The following is a 12,412-nucleotide window of genomic DNA, read 5'->3' on the forward strand; positions in this document are numbered from 1 at the left end:
TACAAGAAAGCATGGCTCTAACTTCTATATGCTGCCTTGAAACCAATAGTTCCCAATGTATTTACTCTTCTCAGAGCCTATGATGGAGAAAATGCTCAATAACTCGGTGACTGAGCAGATTAACCTATTGGCACAGCTCATGGTAAATATCTCCTCCTGTGTGTTACTGGATCGCTTCCAGCATCTTGAATCTGTGGAGAAATTGGAGGCGAAGGCACAAGAGCTCATGCAACAAAATAATTTCTTGGCAAGTAAGTATCTCATTTAAAATACGTACTGACAAGAAACCCCTGACTTCATAAAATGATCATTCCCATATTTCCCTGTTACAAGGGCGCTTCAGTGACATGGCAGCCAGGAAGACAGGGATTAATAAACACATAGAAAACACATATGGTACAAACACAATAAAATAATTTTTAAAAAGCACATTTGCCTGATAAAAAATATACTTGTGATTCTTGAACACTGTAATGGAAGCAATAAAAACTAGTGATATTACTATTATAACTGAGGAATCACTACTAAACAAATCCCTGGAGTCAGTTATACCTAATAAATATGATACCAGGAACAACAGATAGTAATATAATATACAGCGAGAGTGGAATGAGGCCATAGAATGAAAAGACTTGAAAGCAAAATATAAAAATGAGGTTACTTTGTTGCTTTTTTAAGACAGCATCACCTAGTTTTTCTTCCTCTGATTTTTAAATTTCATATCCTTTGGGGTTGCAGAAGAGAGTTAAGAAAATTAATCTTTGTAGGAAGCTTGTTTGCCTAGGAAGGTAACTTTCAAATCATCTCATTTACTCAGACTAAGTTAATTCTTGAGCAAGTTCTATTATTTCTTCTGCTCACGTCTCTGTCCCACCTCCTTAAAATGCCTCCTCCACTGCTGGAAATCTGTCTGTTGTGCTGATAAGGCTGTAAGAGGAAGCAGGAGAGCAGTCATTCACCATTGTAGAAATTTCTTTTCCCTGCCTGAAGTGTTCCCTCCCGGTATATAGCACTCACTAGAGAGGAGAGTGAAATCCTATCCCCACTGAAGTCAATAGATGCTTTGCCAGTGACTTCAGTGGGGCTAGGTTTTTATCCATTTAAAAAAAAAATCTATATTTGACTAAGTTTCGCACTGAAGGCCCCAAGGCTCATGGGAGTTGTAAGAGAAGTCATGGTAAAGCAGAGATGGGGCTGAGACCAATTAAAATCTAGACATGAGACTAGTACTCAGAAGATCCTGGTCTATTCCCAGTTCTGCCACAGATAAGCTGTGTGATCTATCTTATGTTATGTAATCTGTCAAAAGCAGGTCCTCCTTTCCCTCCAAGCATGGCAGTCAGGAGACCTTTGGCAGCGTTTCTGCGGGTGGTCTGCCGGTCCCATGCCTTCGGCATATCTGCCACCGAAGCCACGGGACCAGTGGACCTCCCGCAGGCATGCCACAGCTACCGCCATGCCACCCCCTGTGGCTTGCTGCCCCACAGGTGTGGTGGGGTAGGGCTGGCTGAACAGCTCCTTAATCCCTTGTTGCCCAGTGTGTGGTTTGTAGATCCCATCACACCTTTTAAAAGAAGACAAGGGCAACTTTTTTCTCTTAAGCAAGAAGGAAAATATAGCAGAGTAATAGAGATAGGAGGAGCCTAGTCTATTGGTACTTTGTCTGACTTCATCTTTCCAGCTTCAGAAAGAGGGTTGACCCATATCCTTGTTACACTGTTAGAGGGTAATCTAAAATATTAATTGTGGCAAATATCATTATGGCAAAGCAAGTTATTCCATTTGCTCTTTGCCTGAAATTCAGGATTGAGGAATTTTAAAATCAACCTCTGAAGAATACTACCCAGTCCATGAAGTATTATTCCAAAGTTTTGTCTAAACTACAGTGGCACAGCAACTGTGATGCTGCTGTAGTGCCGTAGTGTATATGCTTCCTACATCAATGGAAGGGATACCTCAGAGCGGCTACAGGTAGTTTGACAGAAGAAATCTTTCATTGATCTTGCTGCATCTTTCATTGACCTAGCTACATTGTTCAGGGTGCAAAATTTTTCATAACCCCGAGTGACATAGCTGAGTCGACCTAATGTTTAAATGTAGACCAGGCCTCAGATGGCCAAATTCATTGCATGTTTTGCCTAATTAAGGACTTTAGAGTTTGGCCCGGGAATGGGAACATTTTAATTAAAAATAAAGCAAGTCTGGAGAACAAGTTCTAGAGGACAAAGAACAAGGAAGTTTTTCTTAAGATTTTTCTCAGGCCTGCAGAAAAAAGGGTAATTTTAGATCTTTGAAGGCTGAGTATTGAGAAAAAAATATCAAGCTATTTGACTGTGTTAACATTAACAGTCAAAAGTGTCATTTGGTAGTTAAAAAAATGCATTGGGTGGTGACTATAGACTTGAAGAATTTCATGTTTCCATGCTGTAATCCCACCAGCAAGAATCTCAGGTTTACAGTACAAGGAAGTAATATACCAATACCACATTCTTTACAAGAAGACAATGTGGCCTTTTTGAAGATGGATGAGTGACTATTCATTGGCAGCATCCTAGAGCAAACCTAAGACACAGGACACAAAAAAGATAGGAATATAAAATCTGTAGCATTTCCAATTACAGTTGGACAAAATTTTCCAGATGAAAGCTTTTTTTGGCTAATAAACCAAATCTTGTTGGCTGGAAACATTTTGTAAATGTGTCAGTTTTCATGTCATGCTTAAAAAAAAATTTAAAATTGAAATTATTTTGATATTTTCATAATGAAACATTTTGATTTTTTGATTCAAAACATCTTTTTAGAAACATACTAGAAATATATATATATGTATATATATGTACTTTATATATTATACATATATGTATAATATATAAAGTACATATATATGTATAATATATAAAGTTTTAACACAATATTTTGTTGGACCTGAAATAATGTTTTTTAAAAAACTTTTTGGTTTGACAAAATTTTTTGTTTTGGGTAAAAACAAACAAACAAACAAACAAACAAAACCGTACAATTTTGATTTTTTTTGAATGGATGGTGATAAAAATCAGTTATTCACACAGCTTTATTTCCAATCCATGAAACACCATCTTGATTTTGTTTTCCATTCTTTGATCAGGTATTATATTCAACACCTCAAGTAACAGGAGACGCAGAGAAGATTCTGCTAGCCACCTCCCACAACACATTTCATATACAATTAGAACTAGTGTTCTGTACAGCATGAGAACAGATCTGCTAAAAAACCCAGTGTGGAAATCCCATCCCCAAAACCTCCCAAGTGACGAGTTCAAATACAATCACATCTTCGTTCCACTTCAAGAAATGATTGAAAGAGCCATCATTGAGGTACACGCTGGAGCAGATGCCTCTGAGCCAGAAATACAAGCGCAAGCTATGCCATATCCATGCCACACCAGTAACCTGTAAGTAAACATCCTGCTTTTGAACCTTGTGCGGCACTCTCAGTAGTGTGGTTGTGATCTGTCTGAGCTTTACAAAGGGGTTGGAAAGCTGCCAGATCCCCCTAACTAGTGATTGCCCCATTAGGGCATAGAACCAGTGTGGTTGGCTCCTATGCATTTCATTCTGCCATTCTTGGCAGAAGGAATAGGGGGAGAAGAGGATATGGTAAAAGCTCACTGAGCAATGCTATATGGCAGACAGCCCCCTTTGGGAGCTCTTAGCTGCACGTGTACTTTAGGGCAGCCCAAAGGTTGTTCCAAATTATACTGGGGCGGGAGCTAGCTTAGGGACTAGCTCAATGGTCAGGCAGCAGAAACGAGCTCCTGTGCGATTTCTCCCCTCTGTTATGGATCACAGAGGCCGAGAATCTGTCCATTGGTTTGCAGTGGAGATTTAGTATTTAGTTTATACAAGCAAAAGATAAAAGTAGATAACTGAAATGCAAGCCACAAACACTGGAGCAAAATTTGCCTTCTAAACATAACAGGCACTCCAAATATTTTTATTTGCAATTAACACGTTGCAAAACATTAAAATAATTTGGGAATTTTATTCTTCACTACAAATAGTGTCACAGTCTTGGAGATATGCTTTACGGGTTCCACTGATCCTATATTTTACCATTAAATTATAGTGTGTATGTTTAACTACGAGCAGCAAAGAAAGTATTGTTACTAGACTTGAGTAAAATCACATCCTCAATAATTGTTTTAGATATTGTAATATTTTCTGAGTATTAAAATATTAACTTTCTACTTCTACATCTTTCTCCTTTGAGTCTTACACATTTTTTTTTGCTTGAACAGGTTCTTGAACAATATTGGTTTCTTTTTTCCACTCATAATGATGTTAGCATGGATGGTATCTGTTGCTGGCATGGTCAGAAAACTGGTTTATGAGAGGGAAATTCGTCTTGAAGAGGTAATAGTTAGCTGAGCCTTTGACTGTAAAACTGGTGTAGAAGGGTATACCGAAAATTCACATTAAACTTTAGGAGAGATGGTTTTGTGGATAATAATGCATCTACTTTGTCTTTCACTCTCTCCTGGGCCCTTAATTTGAGTTCCAGTTGCCAAATCAGATTCACAGGGATATTGCTTGGAGTCCCATTGGTCTGCAGAGATTTATCCTGTTGAAATAAAGGAGAGTAGTGAATGACAGAATTATGAAATTTAAAGCTGAGCACCTTTCTTTGAAACAAGACTTGTAGATAGAGATCCCAATCTTCCAAGGTGCTGAATGCCTTCAATTTCTGTTATGTTTATCCATGCTCAAAGAGCACTCACTTTCATTCAGAATGACCTTTTATTTTAGATTAGGAGAACAACAAAGCAAGAAAAGTAGAGTCTCCTTGAGGTACCCTGAACTGAGTAAAAGTGGCTGGAGATTTTAGTCTTTAGGTATTTAAAGTACGCAGAGAAAACAAAGGCATAATGGTTACGTAGACAAATAATCACAGCTAAAATTGAAGTCAAGGAGACAAGTTTCTGGCACTCAGGAGGTGCTCAGCATTTTGCAGGATTGAGACCTTAAAGCCACATATTTTAGGTATGGATATAACAACACTTAACTCACAAGAATTCAAGTGCTATTCTAGGTTCTACTGAAGACTTCCTGTTTGACCTTGAGCAAAACATTTAACATCTCCAGACTTTGGTTTTCCAAAGTGTAAAATAGGGCATATCTACTTTGCAGAGGTGTTTTAAGTAATAACTCACCAATGTTTTCAAGGTGACTTTTAGAAAAACACTAGAGAATTAGAATATTATAATCCTAAAAAAGTGTTTTGTTTTGTTTTTTAGAATGGTGGGCTCAGATACATATGAGCAATGTTAAATCTGAGAATTTCATGAATGTATGCAAATGATTAGTTCATGGTGAAAATTTGTCCTTTTTCCTATCACCTTTGCAACATTTTGCAATAGGCAAAATTGTAAATTTCCCCGAATTCACTTCTGGATGGGAAATAACACATTTTCTATTCAGAAATTGCCTTTAAATTCAGCAAGGAAACAGTAAAAATAAAGGAAAGGAAGTGTTGCATATTTTTACGATATTCTAATTTTTTTTTGCATAGTACTTTTAGTCTTAGTCTCTGATAATCATTAATAGTCTTGCATTATTTTTATGGTTATAGTGCTTTTATATTACTACTGTTATTTTATAGTAGTGACATAGATGTGTACAGCACTTGAAAGAATAGAGGTGGATTCTCTACTCAAGAGAGGTTACAATTTAAGTGTCTGATCCTGCAAACACTTGCTCATGAATGTGCATAGTCCCTTTGTAGTCAATAGGGTTACTCATATGCATTATGCTCAAAAGCAAGTGTCTCCAGAATTGGACCTTAAATTAAGATGAGAGCAACAGAAGGAGTTAACAGCACATGAAGAGAGAATGGGAAAAGTATAACACAGGAGTAAGGATAATAGGATAACGTGGTCACTTGGGATGCTAGTGCATATCTCTTGATGGTTAATTTTTTTGTAAAGTTATGACTAATTATAAAATGTCTCTCTGCTCTTGTAGTATATGAAGACAATGGGTGTGAATCCTGCCATTCACTTCCTGGCCTGGTTTCTGGAGAATGTCATTGTGCTCACTATAAACAGCTGTGCTCTGGTCATCATTTTAAAAGTTAGCGGCATCTTTGTGTACAGCGATGGCTTCCTACTCTTCCTCTTCCTCCTCGATTTTGGAGTTGCGCTTGTTATGCTAAGCTACTTGTTGGGTGCATTTTTTAGCAGTGCCAATACAGCAGCTCTCTGTGCCAGCCTTATATATGTGATCAGCTTTTTACCTTACATAGTTTTGTTGGTCCTGGAGAACCAACTTAGTTTTGCCCTCCAGATTATTACAGTAAGTATTTCTTTTTTAAAACTGTTGATTGATTCTTTTCCATAATTATGTGACCTTTAGCAAATCCCCTCATTATCCTGTCCAGAGGTTCCTACTCTGCTCTTACATCTCACTGAAGTTTCTTGGCTTTCCTAGATAGAAAACCAGTCAAGAAATACAGCTTTGAACACAACAGAGTGGAATCTAAAATCAATGTTCAAAGAAATTAACAGAACTCTATGGAAAGCATAAGGCTCCATATTTCCAACGCAGCATGCATGATAGAAAAAGATACATTCTTACAGACTTCTTTTTACAAAAAAAGACTAGTTTGGAAAATTAATGTTCTCTCAAATAGTGGATGACATCCCATCATAGGATTAGTGGCTATCCTGGGCAGAAAAATGAGTATAAAACTTACCAGTGAAATGTAGAAATTGTTCCTTTGTTTAAAATACAACTACAGGACAAACAGATCTGTAAGAATGCATACTGCACATCCTGCTCTTTGAAGAGAGTACTATGTATGGGGAGAGGAATGAGATTTCCTTTAAAATTCTACTATTGAAAATCAAGTTTCATCATTTGTTTTATGTTCACTAGTCTACAATATAAATTATGACTCAAACAGCTATTCATGAACTACTTTACCACATTATCTGTTTAGAGTTCCTAGGTGGTATTTTCCTATCCTCTGCTTTGTGTTTTGCTGTGCTCTGCAAAGCATCCTCCTTTTGTCACGATGAATCTCTCTGATAAGGTCTGATCTAAGCAATGTTTGTTCTCCTGTAACTGTATTCTTAGAATAAGTATTCCTTATTCTGGACGTACTGTCAAGTCAGGATCACAGCTATGTTAGCTCCCCTGACCTCCTTCCAATTCTAATGTCTTCATTCAAGGAAAACAAACAAGTGAGCAAACAAACCCTACTACTACTATTATGTTTTGAGATACCTCTTTTTTATTTGATGTACCTAATCCTCTGCACAGAGGGGAAAAAAATAGAACACTACTATACAATGGACACCAGTTGTAATTTAATGTTAAACTCAACAGTACTGTAGTTCAAAAGTGTTTAATGATGAACACACAAAGTGAAGGGAATCTGTGCTATGTCTGTGAAAACACTGCAGGAGTGCGTCCAAATATGTTATTCTCCAGCTGAGGCCCAATGGAGACAAGAAGTGCCTTAACTTCCATTAAGAATAACATGAAAGTATGTCTGTAAAATTCTTGAACATTAATGCAAGAAGAAAAACAGCTTATGCAAGCATTGCACTTCTTTAAATATGTTTAGGACTTTGTCTCAAAACAACACTTTTTAAAGCTTTTTAGAATTTTACAGTATTTTTAACGTTTTTAATATCAATTAAAAAAAACAGTTTTACCCACCATTTCATACCTGCAAAATTAAATGTTTCATTCTGTGTATATAATAATCTAAGTAACACTGTAAATAGGGCAAAACAAACCAGAAATGTGATAGATCAATGTTTAGGGTTGAATAGTACATTATACTCTGATATTTGCTATTTGCTATGCATAGATCTGCCAGCTGCACACATTCAATCTTTATGCTATTGAATAAATATTTACCCATTGAGATTCTGATTGATGAGTTCTAAGTCCCCTGTTGACTAGAATGGGAACTGGATCAGGCCCTTGGTCACACAGCAGATATCCATCATTCCAGACCATGTTTTTTCATGGGGTAGGCTGAGAGCACTACCTCTGTTATTTCAATGTTTACCTTGTCCTCCCCACCATACACTTGTATTATCCATCTGTCTTTTCATCGTATGTGAATGCCCTAAGCTCTTAGGGGCAGGGGCTGTTTTCTTAAATATGTCTGATGCAATGGATCCTGCTCAGGGCCTCCAGGCACTACTATAATACATTTGTATATTTAAATACACTGCCTACATTGTGTGTTCTCTTCCTGCAAAGCCTTATCCATGTGCTTGTTTTAAGCCAATAGAACTATTCACAGTGCATAAAGATAAGCATGTATATAACCCTTTGCCTGATCAGGGGCCTACATCCATAGTGGTGTGTGTGTGTTTGAGAGAGGCAGGTTATACTTGTTTTCCAGGCCCCTGGCAGAATTTTGCCTTTCTGTTTTAAACACTGTGAAACAGATTGGATTGACTTACTTTAGAATACAAGTCATTTCCAAGAGCAGACTTTGAAACTACAGAACTTTTTTCATACAACAATGCATATATTTTATCAGTATTTAGTAATGATTTAGTTCCCTCTGATGCTGGTTAGTGATTTTTCAATTTACCATAATTCTTCCATCCTTGTTACATTACATCCCTGAAGTTAGTCGTTTTCCATTTTGTACTTTTCTGATGCAGTATGGCCCAATTTATATTGCTCCACTGGAAATTAAATATTATTTCCTTTCAGTAGAATAGCTGCCCAGTGTACAGTATATAATGTGTGTTCCATCAGCCTGCCTCTTGTGAATGACCTAGAATTCACTTACTACAGAAAATAAATTGCATTAGCCACTTTTCCAATGTTATGCATTATATATTTGTAATGTATGGAGGATTTATGATGCTTCATAAATTGTGGTAAAGTTAAATAATGCCTTCAAATATTAATAACCTGATACATGACGATCTTTAATTTGGAGAGCATATTTCTGCAAAATGCAGGTAAACATTGTTCAGGTTCAAAAAAGGTAAGTGACAGACTGGATTGTTAGCCTTTCTAGAACTGAAAGGTCCATTGCTTCTCCATTTGCACTGAACAGTGCAATAGTTATTTACATCACACAATATGTTAATGGAGATTCATTTATGTTCATCTCCTGTTTCTTTTCTATTGTTGCAGTGCCTATTGTCTACAGCTGCCTTTGGGCAAGGAGTATTTTTCATTACATTCTTTGAAAACCAAGAAATAGGTAAGATCTCTAGCTAGCAAAACATTTTAATAATGATCATGGTTTATAAAGAACTATACTTGGAAACTTATTTCATTTGCTTTGTTCTGAAAGTGAAACTTTGTAGAATCTCAGATCCTCAGCAAGCAGTAGAACTCAGGACTGGGGGGAGGATGTAGATGTAGCTTTAAACCACCTTTGTGCTCCATGATTCCCAGACCAGATTGATGATGATGGTCTCCTGCAGTAAATTAGAGAAGCCTTAAGGCTGCTCTAAATTATGGTGGCTGCCTGTGCCCCCTAGGGGCTAATAATGCCTGGCACAAGGAAGCCCCGGGCACACTCCCAACATTGCTGATATTTTGTAGTGTATGTGACATCCATAAAGGATTTAATCAACTCTCAGAAGCTGCTAGATGACTATGTGCTGCTCTTAGGGTATTGTCAGCCAGTAAGAATGTCTTAAGATGCAGGTCCAGATCTGCTGCTAGATCAAATTCAATGGAGCTATGCTTATTTACCCTAGCTGAAGAGCTAGCCTGTTACGTTTCACTGGTTTAGCGTGTTGCCTCTCAGTATCCTGCTGCTGGAGTTGATTCCATGTTGATGTTTCAGTTTAATTTACCTCTTAATAAAAAGCAGTTGCTTTTCTGATTTACCTCTGGACACTTGATAAGTTTCTCCTAACACGACACTTTCAGAAATTGTTTTCCTTTATTTTTCATAAAGATTGGATGTAAGAAAATTTTACACCATTTTTCTTCTATAATTCAAATATGTTTAAATTTTTGGAAAATAAGAATATATTTATATTATTAAAAACTTTTCATTGAAGAATATACTGCCAAAGATATAGTTTTCAAAATTGTATTTGTTTCTACTTGCTAAAAGTAGTGACCACATTTCAGCCTAAAATAAATTATTGGATTTTTACAGAACTGAAGAATACAGGTGCAAAATATAATTTTCAGTAAGATTACTATGTGCCAGATCCGAAGTTCATTGAAGTCCGTATTCATGCCACCAGTGATTTCAGAATCAAGCAGTATGCATCTGATTACATAGTACCATGCACTTTACAGAATATACGTTACTCCTAATAATCTGTAATAGTTTATGGAACAGCAGGTCATTTTAAGCTCTTTTGCCTTATAAGACATTCTGGGGTCAGGTATTATTTTATTGTTTTCATATATTGAAAAAAAGATATGGATGAGATTTTCAAACATTAATGGGAATTGAATGTACAAATCCTCGAAACAGTTTTGAAAATCTGTGTGTATGTGTGTGTATGTGAGAGAGAGAGAGAGATTGAGAGAGAGAGACCCTCATGATTGTCCTGAGGAGGGATTTTTGAACCAGGTAACTGATCCAAGATGGAATCTTTTCTTCATTTGGTGTCATTAACAGCAAGATGGTCTTTCTGTCAGAATGGAAGTCATCTCAAGCACCAGCTGCTGATAGAGGGTTTTCTACTTATGTGGAAGCTGAGAAGTATCAGAAGAGACAGTTATTGCAAACTAGAGCTGGTGGAAAATTTGCTATCAGAATTTTTTCCTCAAAAATATACTTTTGTGGAAAAAATTATTTTTTGGTTGAAATTTTTAAATAAGGAATGTCCCCTCCCCCTGTCCCCCCGGAAAAAAAATAGTTTCCAGTAAAGCAGGTCAAGAACATATCTGGCTATGTGGCTACCTTTATAAGATATTATGTAGAGAAGTGCAATAATCTAGTTTTCTGAATAACTTTTCAGTTCAGAAATACAGTAGCGGTATTACATTTGAATTCTAACTACTGCTAGTGTTTTCCTTCCTTTCTTCATACACCTGCTGGAATATGAGTTTCAGTAATTTTTCAAATGATTAGTGTCTGGAGCCCCAATTCTTGGCTGTCACCATCAGGCACTTCTATAAAACATAGTATATAATAGATTGCATTTAGTCAGGATTTTCAGGTTTCAACTAAATAAATCTGCTGCAGATCTCTTTTAAACCATTTGTTTACATGTATCAGCAAACTGTCTTAATGCCTGATTTACTGAACAACTGAAAAAGCTTCTTTCATATTTTATTCAGCGTTTTGCCTAGTGAGCTTATTTTTTTCTTTTTACTAAAATAAAAAGACAGCTAAAATAAAATAATAAACGTCTTAAAAACTCTGTTTCACTATGAGTTCTTTCATACTTGCTAAGCAGTAGTATTACCTGCTGTTGCCCATACAGACTGAGCAGCCTAACATTTAGTTGCTATTCAGTTAAAATTACAGTGATTAACATTGTTCTTTTTTGTCTGTCAGTGCTCAAATACCTCTTGAGTGTTTGGTGTTGACGTGTTTATGATCCTGCTCTACAGATTTAGTGTTGACCTTTTTTTATTATTAGGCATTCAGTGGAGTAACATGTACCAGCCCCTGGCACAAGGAGGATCCATGACCTTTGGATGGGCTTGCTGGATGATTTTCTTTGATTCAATTTTATATTTATTAGCTGGCTGGTATTTCAGCAATGTAATCCCTGGTAAGAACAAGTACTTATAGATTTATTAATAGCAAAATGAGTTGTTCTTTTTCATTCCTTTATAGTTGAAAAATATTAAATCTTTGATGCCTCTGAGTTAGGACTTTCTGACATGCAAAATACATGACTACTGCTATGAGTGAGACTAACTAAGAAAACCTTCATGGGTCAGTGAATGACGCTAACTGGTAGGCTGGAATTGTAATAGGATATGAAGTCTATTTGTGTATGTAAGGAGAGCAGATAATTGAATAAGGACTTCTCAGGCTGATTGACATTTTATAATAACAGAGTTCAGTCCAGTAGCAGAAATCATATTGAGTTAACTGGGTGTTCTGGAAGAGTCAGGATTAGGCCACTTTATTAAGGCTGTTTATTAACAATGTATTTTCAGAATGCTAATGAACAGTATTTGATTTCCTTGTTATCATCTCTCTCCACCAATAATTCTGGGTCACAATTGAAATTATTATATCCCAAATTTATTCTCAGAAGGTGGGATTCATTTTTCCTACAATCTCTAACTTTTGTTGTTGTTGTTGTTGTTTTTTGTTAATGCCCTAGAGTTGGTTGTTGGGGCATTTGGAATGCTTTCTAAACACCTCTTTCATGCCCTGAAATTTACACTCGCTCAACTTGGTATTTTACATGTTTTTTTCTGCTTATTGTATACTTAATTCAAAATGAATAACTGA

General features: G+C 36.5%; 1 protein-coding gene across 1 annotated transcript in view; it reads left to right on the top strand.

The window, feature by feature from the left end:
• ABCA13 (ATP binding cassette subfamily A member 13) overlaps positions 1 to 12,412 on the top strand; it is a 294,970-nt gene that overhangs the window by 112,640 nt on the left and 169,918 nt on the right. Inside the window, exons 30-35 of the mRNA XM_050937636.1 lie at positions 75 to 251; positions 3,125 to 3,431; positions 4,278 to 4,392; positions 6,001 to 6,330; positions 9,154 to 9,223; positions 11,583 to 11,717. Coding sequence (XP_050793593.1) covers positions 75 to 251; positions 3,125 to 3,431; positions 4,278 to 4,392; positions 6,001 to 6,330; positions 9,154 to 9,223; positions 11,583 to 11,717 — 1,134 coding nt within the window. The remainder of the gene's footprint in view (positions 1 to 74; positions 252 to 3,124; positions 3,432 to 4,277; positions 4,393 to 6,000; positions 6,331 to 9,153; positions 9,224 to 11,582; positions 11,718 to 12,412) is intronic.

This window comes from Gopherus flavomarginatus, chromosome 2 (assembly GCF_025201925.1).
Source record: "Gopherus flavomarginatus isolate rGopFla2 chromosome 2, rGopFla2.mat.asm, whole genome shotgun sequence".
In the NCBI taxonomy this organism is placed as follows: Eukaryota; Metazoa; Chordata; order Testudines; family Testudinidae; genus Gopherus; species Gopherus flavomarginatus.